Source organism: Cebus imitator, unplaced genomic scaffold (genome assembly GCF_001604975.1).
Source record: "Cebus imitator isolate Cc_AM_T3 unplaced genomic scaffold, Cebus_imitator-1.0 Scaffold215, whole genome shotgun sequence".
In the NCBI taxonomy this organism is placed as follows: Eukaryota; Metazoa; Chordata; class Mammalia; order Primates; family Cebidae; genus Cebus; species Cebus imitator.
The window spans coordinates 3,240,390-3,249,113 of record NW_016107530.1 but is presented as its reverse complement, the minus strand read 5'-3'; the positions used below and the strand labels follow the sequence as shown (position 1 = coordinate 3,249,113).

Genomic DNA, 8,724 nt, shown 5'->3' with positions numbered 1-8,724 from the left:
TTAATACTTTTAATTTAATTAGTTTGTTTTTTTGTTAACAAAAAAATTAAATTTAGTTTTAAAAATTAATTTTAAATTAATACTTTTAAACTGGTAATTTTCTTCATAAATTACCTAAAACTGGGTAATTTATGAAGAAAAGAGGTTAGTTGATTCACGTTTCCACAGGTTTAACAGGAAGCATGACTGAGGCCTCAGGAAACTCATAATTATGGCAGAAGGTGAAAGGGAAGCAAGCATGTCTTACCATGGCAGAGCAGGAGAGAGAGAGAACAAACCAGGAAATGCCACACACTTTAAACCCATCAGATCTTGTGAGAGAGCTCACTCACTACCACAAGAACAGGAAGGAGGAAATCTGCCCCCATGATCCAGTCACCTCCCACCAGGTCCCTCTGCCAATTTGACATGAGATTTGGTCGGGGGCACAAATCTAGACTGTATCAGTGGTAAATAATGTAGAACTTTGTAAAACAAAAGAAAACTAAGCAAATAAACCTCAACACATCAGCTTAGGTCTTGAAAAGGTAAAGATCATTTTAGAGGCTAGCGGGTAAAGATGAGGCATATTAAGGAAAGACAGGCCTGGCGAGGTAGCTCTCGTCTGTAATCCCAGCACTTTGGGAGGCCAAGGCAGACGGATTACCTGAGGTCAGGAGACCCGCCTGGCCAATGTGGTGAAACCCCGTCTCTACTAAAAATACAAAAATTAGACAGGCATAGTGGCAGGTGCCTGTAATCCCAGCTACTCAGGAGGCTGAGGCAGGAGAATCACTTGAACCAGGGAGGCGGAGGTTGCAGTGAGCCTAGATCATGCCATTACACTCCACCCTGGGGGAAAAGAGCAAGACTTTGTCTCAAAAAAAAAAAAAAAAAAGAAGAACTATGGGGCTTTGTGTCTAGAGAATTTGGAGCCAGGAAGAACTGTCAGGTTTCTTCTTATCAGGTAAGGAAAACTGGAAGCAAAACAGGGACTATTGTTGGGACAAAACAGTGGACTAATTTAAGAAAGCATCCTAGAGAGAACAAGTAAATAAACAAGCAGCCCAGGAAGGAAGGAAGGAAATATACAAGATTTAGAGACTTATGACCTACATTTTAAGCAATTGTGTCAAGTAAAATGCACTATGATTTGACCCTTACCTTTCATTTAGTTGATGTTTCTAGTCTAGGAACTTAGAACCTTGTTACTTGATTAAACTCACATATTTGCCATGCTACTAAATTACTCAGATTTTCCTTAAACTGATTTATTTTTGGCATTATTTCATATTAGTTTATTTAGAGGTTCCATTTTCACTCCTCAATAGATTTTATGTATTTCTCATATGCTTCTTCACTCATAAGTTCATCTAGCTCTGAAGGTTATTCAGTGTCATCTTCATCAGCCAACCATCCTCATAACAAGATTTGTTTACATGTCCTGGATTTTCTGCAAGGGCTTCATTAATTTCAGTTACTTCTTCTGATAAAGGAGAATAGAGTTCACTACATCTTTCACACTTTCCAAAGCATCAAATTTATCTTGTTTGTTCAATTTTGTACCAACTTCAAGCTGACTACAGTAAGCAACATCTCCAACGTTTCCTGTGCAAAGTTGCTGATTCCCACTGTTCCAATACCATCTTCTGTTGTTATCCATTCATGTTTCTCTGTGAATTTACGCACTGAGAGCAGAGTGGGTCCCGTGCGCAGCATTGGGATGGCGCCTGCCCTCCAGCTGCCAGGACCTTGGCGGGCAGGGTGCTGCAGGTGACTGGACCGCGCACAGGGTGCAGGGTGCAGAGAACGGCCCACACACTCCGCACCACTTGCAGCTTTATGTTCGAAGGGGTACCCGGGTCGCAGCACTACGCCTCCACCACCCGCGCAGGGAGGCGGAGCCGGGTGGGGCCGAATTTTGTTTTTTGCATTGGGGTCTCTGTCACCTAGGCTGGAGTGCAGTGGCGTGATCTCGACTCACTGTAACCTCCACCTCCCTGGCTCAAGTGATCCTCCCACATCGGCCTGCCAAGTAACTGGGACCACAGGTGTGTGCCACTGTGCCTGGCTAATTCTTTGTATTTTTTTAGAGGCCATGTTTCACCATGTTGCCCAGGCTGATCTTGAACTCTTGAGCTCAAGCATCCACCCACATCGGCCTCCCAAAGTGCTGGGATTACCAGTGTGAGCCACTGCGCTTGGCCCTGACTTTCTTATTTAACCTTATCTTTATCCTTTATCCATCTGTGTATTTATCTGAAAGGCCTTCTTCAGTTGAAGCTTTAAGACATACACAAATTTATTCAATTAAGTATTTATTTATGCCAACCCTTTGCTAGTCATTGGCCAAGGATACTATGATGAACAAAAATGGATTTAGCCTTTGACTTCATATAAAGGTACAATTTTGCTAAGTTCCACAAAGGAGAGACACATGATATGAGAAGGCACAATAGGAGGAAATAACAAGCAAGCTCCAGGGATGAGTGAGTAGGAGTTACCTAGACTGAAGAAAAGGAGGCACACCATTCTAAGGAGCTGAAGCAGCATGTTTAGGAGTTCTGTAGCGTAAGGGAGGATGGTATCAGAAGGGATGGTGCAAAGGCTTTGAGGTTGGAGCTGGGGAGAGGGAGTGTGATATAAGGTAAAGTTAGAGTTAGAAAGGGGCTGGAGCAATCAAGGCTTTGAAGCATTGTTGTCTTCATCTTCTGAGCACTTGGAAACCTTGAAGGGTTTGTGGAAAGATCACTAGTGAGACAATGTCAAGTGAAAAGAAGAAAAGGCCTTGGGATCTGTTATTTAATTTTATTGGCCAAGAGAGCATTTCTCTCTGATACATTTCGTTAAAAACTTAACAGCATAAACATGGTAACGTTAATCTTAATTGCATCCTTGTGAAATATTTTTATGATGTAGAATACAGTCTTATTACAAAGTCAAAAAATACTGTTAATGTATCACATTAATGTAATGTTTCACAAGTTTCAAAGTACTTTTACATGTAACATTTATCTTACTGGAAGGAGTAACTGTAAATGAATTTCAGTTCCTTAGAATAAATGATATATAAGCAGCTTGTCTAATTTATTTAAATACTCTTTTTCACATTTGCTGAGTTTTTAATATGATTGGAAGAAAGAAAGTAGTTTTCAAAGGTGTTTAAGATTATGATACCTCCCTAAACCAGGCTGGAAAGTAAGAGACTTTTCTTTACTCTGAAGTTTGCTTTAATATTTTTTAACAGTGGGAGGTGTGTGATCTACTTAACCATAATTTTTTTTTTCTTCAGGACAACATAGGAGAGCTTGACCTTGATAAACAGTCTGAACTAAGAGCTTTAAGGAAAAAAGAACTGGATGAGGAGGAAAGCATTCGGAAAAAAGCTGTGCAGTTTGGAACTGGTGAACTGTGTGATGCCATCTCTGCAGTAGAAGAGAAAGTGAGCTACTTGAGACCTTTAGATTTTGAAGAAGCCAGAGAACTTTTCTTATTGGGTCAGCACTATGTCTTTGAGGCTAAAGAGTTCTTTCAGATTGATGGTTATGTCACTGACCATATTGAAATTGTCCAAGACCACAGTGCTCTGTTTAAGGTGCTTGCATTCTTTGAAACTGACATGGAGAGACGGTGCAAGATGCATAAACGCAGAATAGCCATGCTAGAGCCCCTAACTGTAGACCTGAATCCACAGTATTATCTGTTGGTCAACAGACAAATCCAGTTTGAAATTGCACATGCTTACTATGATATGATGGATTTGAAGGTCGCCATTGCTGACAGGCTAAGGGACCCTGATTCACACATTGTAAAAAAAATAAATAATCTTAATAAGTCAGCATTGAAGTACTACCAGCTCTTCTTAGACTCCCTGAGAGACCCAAATAAAGTATTTCCTGAGCATATAGGGGAAGATGTTCTTCGCCCTGCCATGTTAGCGAAGTTTCGAGTTGCCCGTCTCTATGGCAAAATAATTACTGCAGATCCCAAGAAAGAGCTGGAAAATTTGGCAACATCATTGGAACATTACAAATTTATTGTTGATTACTGTGAAAAGCATCCTGAGGCTGCCCAGGAAATAGAAGCTGAACTAGAACTTAGTAAAGAGATGGTTAGTCTTCTCCCAACAAAAATGGAGAGATTCAGAACCAAGATGGCCCTGACTTAATCCCTGCTTTTAAAGAAAGGAAATATGTAATATTGAAGTGATCTTTTTCCCTAGTCAAACTGGCCCAATTCCATTGTGATATTTACCTTTATAGCCAGTTGAGTGCAGTTTGAGCTTGAGACACAGTAAACTGAGTGTTTGCTAGGATCCTAAGGAACATGAAGTTAATTAATAATTTACACCTAATTATATAAATTGCCTTGTTAAAGATATGTGATTTTTGTATTTTAGATGCTTGTTTCTATTTAAATATAAACCTTTTTACCCTCAGTTTTTAAACGTAGATTATTTGTTGGCTAGTACTTGGTAGATTCCTTGTAAGAAAAAATGCTGGGTAATACACCTGGTAGTCAAGTCTGTTACTATATTAAAATTGAAAAAGTAACTCTGTAGTTACTCTTTCTAAAATATTTGATTTCCTAAATTCCCCCCACCCAAAATCTTTCCCTTTTGAAAATATTAAAAACTTAAGTTATTATAAAGTGTAAAATGGTTTGTCGCAATTATAGGAGAAAAAGGCCTTGTTGGAAATAAAATAAACTGACTTATTTCACTAATAAAATCTTCCATTTCCCCTTTTATTTTCTTGTGAGCATTGGTTTTATTTTTTTTGATACCTCAAAGATATTAGCATATTTGAAACTAGAGAAGAATATTTCTTCAATAACATTGCAAAGTTAGAAAACATTAAAATATCATTCATGGCTGAGTGTGGTGGCTCATGCCTGTAATCCCAGTACTTTGGGAGGCTGAGGTGAGAGGATCACTTGAGCCCAGGAGTTCAAGACCAACCTGGGCAACATAATGAGACCCCATCTGTACAAAACATACAAAAATTAGATGGGGCATGATGCCACCTGCCTGTAATCCCAGCTTCTTGGGAGGCTAAGGTGGGAGGATTGCTTGAGCCTGGGAAGCCAAGGCTGCAGTGAACCATAATTGCCACTACACTCCAGCCTGGATGACAGTGAGACCCTGTCTCAAAAAATAAAGTAAATAAAGTAAAAAAGTAAAATATTATTCACTTAGTAAATATTTACTGAGCTATTACTGTGTCCCAGGAAACTTTTACTGACTGTGATTTCTCATAGGATCCTGGCATGTTTACAAACTTAAGCACTATTGAGAAGGGATATATATGTCATAACTAAACCTTGTTAATATGTGGTAGTCATTTTAAGAAATGCAGGATTAAAATGGAATTCCTATCTGGTGTATTGTCGAGATCAGTTGTAACATTTAACACAGAGAATAGCTCTGTGTGTTAGCTTGCCTGTTAATTTGCTTCTGAAAGCTTAGGTCTGGGTCAATGCTAAGGCTCTGTAACATTTACGTTAAAAAAACATACACATATGAAAATCACCTTGCTTTCCCTTTGAGATCAATTTTCCAGGAAGAAAAATCTTTGAGTATAACAGTCAGAAATGTGTAATTCACTCAGTATTTAACTGATATTTATTAAAGTCTTTACTAAGGTCAGGCCCTGTTCTCACTTTTCTAATTATAGATAATATGGTGATAAACAGGATAAACAAGGACCTGGTCTCACAGAGCGAGTAAACAACTAAGATAATTTCAGGCTATTTAAGTGCTGTTAAGAAGGGAAAACTGAAATGGCAAACTTTTTTTTTTCTCTGTTGCCCAGGCTCCCTGGCTGGAATGCAATTGGCACGATCTCAGCTCACTGCAACCTCTGCCTTCTGGGTTCAAGTGATTCTCCTGCCTCAGTCTCCCGAGTAGCTGGGGCTATAGGTGCACAACACCACGCCTGGCTAATTTTTTGTATTTTTAGTAAAGGCAGGTATTTTTGTATTTTCACTGGGCTGGTCTTCAACTGCTGACCTCAAGTGATCTGCCCACCTCAGCTTCCTAAAGTGCTGGAATTACAGGTATGAGCCACTGCGCCTGGCTGAAAATGGTAAACTTTTAATGGAAGGGGTGCTGTCTTAGCTGTGGTGATCTGCAAAGGTCTTTGAGAAGGTGGGAGGTGACACTGAGCTGAGAACCAAATTGGGGATTAAAGCAGCCAAAGTCATCTTTAGGTAGGGTGTTCCAGGGAAGCCAGGCTGGAACAAGTTCAGGAAGGAGTTTGGCATGAGAAAGACCAGTGGGGCTGGAGCAGATAAGGGTGAGGAGTGGGGACAGCAGTGGGGAGTCCAGATGGAGAGGGCTTTGTAGATCAGGGTAAGGAGTTTGGATTTTATTCAAGGTGCAATGGGAACTTTGATGGAATTTTAAAAAGGGAAACAGCATGATCTGATTGGAATTTTTAAGAAACTACTCTGGCTGTTAGCACAAGGAAGGGGGAAAGGGCAGCCAAGAACCAGAGGAATCAGAGAAACAAGGTTCTGTTAAGATTAATCCAAGTGAGTCAGGCGCCGTGGCTCACACCTGTAATCCCAGCACTTTGGGAGGCCGAGGAGGGCGGATCACGAGGTCAAGAGATCGAGACCATCCTGGCCAACATGGTGAAACCCTGTCTCTACTAAAAATAAAAAAATTAGCTGGGCATGGTGGCGTGCGCCTGTAGTCCCAGCTACTCAGGAGGCTGAGGCAGGAGAATTGCTTGAACCCAGGAGGCAGAGGTTGCAGTGAGCCGAGATCGCGCCACTGCACTCCAGCCTGGAGCCTGGCGACAGAGCGAGACTCTGTTAAAAAAAAAAAAATTGAGCCGGGCGCGGTGGCTCATGCCTGTAATCCCAGCACTTCAGGAGGCCAAGGCGGGTGGATCACGAGGTCAAGAGATCGAGACCATCCTGGTCAACATGGTGAAACTCCGTCTCTACTAAAAATACAAAATTCAGCTGGGCATGGTGGCGTGTGCCTGTAATCCCAGCTACTCAGGAGGCTGAGGCAGGAGAATTGCCTGAACCCAGGAGGCGGAGGTTGCGGTGAGCCGAGATCGCGCCATTGCACTCCAGCCTGGGTAACAAGAGCGAAACTCCGTCTCAAAAAAAAAAAAAAGAAAAAAAAAATTAATCCAAGTGAGAGATGAAAGTGGATTGGACTAGGATGAGGGAGTGGAGATGGAGAAAAGTGGCTTAACTCTGGATGTGCTTTGAACATGCTATAGAGGGTTAAGTGTAGAGCATGAGGGGAAAAGAAGAACCATGTTAAGTTGAGGAAGTATGCAGGCAAAGCATGTTTTTATGGGGGATATGTGGGGTTAGAATTAAGAGTTTTGTTTAGGCAAAGTTGAGTTTACGATGTTAAGCTTGAGATGAAATGATTACTATTTAATAATATCTGCTCATCAGACTTTAAAAGGGAAGCGGGAGGACCAAGAAGAGGCAAAGAAGGGAGGGAAGTTTCTTGAGGATAGTGATACATGGCACTTCAGCTCTCTTGAGAACTGATTCTAAGACAAATCCCCCTGTTAAAAGCCTTCCTTCATATGGCCATTTTCTTCTCAACCTTAATCAACGTCATAGCTTCATTTATATATCCATTTATTTATTTAGAGATGCACTTTCACTCTTGTCAAGGCTAGAGTGCAATGGTGAGATCTCAGCTCACTACAATCTCCGCCTCCCAGGTTCAAGCGATTCTCCTGCCTCAGCCTCCCGAGTAGCTTGGATTACAGGCATGAGCCACCACACCTGGCTAATTTTTGTTCTTTTAGTAGAGATCAGTTTCTCCATGTTGGTCAAGCTGGTCTCAAACTCCTGACCTCAGGTGATCCATCTAACTCGGCCTCCCAAAGTGCTGGGATTACAGGCATGTCCATTCATTTATTTAAGAAATACAGCCGGGCATGGTGGCTCACGCCTGTAATCCCAGCACTTTGGGAGGCCGAGGTAGGTGGATCACGACGTCAGGAGATTGAGACCATCCTGGCCAACATGGTGAAACCCCATCTCTACTAAAAATACAAAAATAAGCTGGGCGTGGTGGCACGAGCCTGTAATCTCAGCTCTTTAGGAGGCTGAGGAAGGGGAATCACTTGAATTAGGGAGTCGGAGGTTACAGTGAGCCGAGAATGTGCCACTGCACTCCAGCCTGGTGACAGACAGAGAGATACTCTGTCTCAAAAAAAAAAAAAAAAAATAGATAGCTCTTTTCCCCGCCCTCCCCCTGACAGCATATCCAATGTGTCTTTATTTGTAATAAAAAATAAGAAAATATTGGGGAGTAAAAAACAGGCCTTAGGCCAGGTGGGGTGGCTCACACCTATAATCCCAGCACTTTGGGAGGCCAAGGTGGGCAGATCACAAGGTCAGGAGATTGAGACCATCCTGGCCAACATGGTGAAACCCAGTCTCTACTAAAAATACAAAAAGCTGGGCGCACTGACGCACGCCTGTAGTCCCAGCTACTTGGGAGGCTTAGGGAGGGGAATCGCTTGAGCCCAGGAGGCAGAGGTTGCAGTGAGTTGAGATCACCCCACTGCACTCCAGCTGGCGACAGAGCGAGACTCCGTCTCAAAAAAGAAAACAAAAACAAAAAACAGGTCTTGGCCGGGCGCGGTGGCTCATGCCTGTAATCCCAGCACTTTGGGAGGCTGAGGTGGGCAGATCACCTGAGGTCAGAAGTTTGAGACCAGCCTGGCCAACATGGTGAAGCCCCGCCTCTACTAA

The 8,724-nt window shown here is 42.1% G+C and overlaps 1 protein-coding gene and 1 pseudogene across 1 annotated transcript in view; one reads left to right on the top strand and one right to left on the bottom strand.

The window, feature by feature from the left end:
* KIFBP (kinesin family binding protein) overlaps positions 1-4,709 on the top strand; it is a 40,000-nt gene extending 35,291 nt beyond the window's left edge. Inside the window, exon 7 of the mRNA XM_017548932.2 lies at positions 3,272-4,709. Coding sequence (XP_017404421.1) covers positions 3,272-4,147 — 876 coding nt within the window. The 3' untranslated portion in view covers positions 4,148-4,709. The remainder of the gene's footprint in view (positions 1-3,271) is intronic.
* On the bottom strand, positions 1,263-2,532 carry LOC108318144 (annotated as a pseudogene).
* Positions 4,710-8,724: the final 4,015 nt, after the last annotated feature.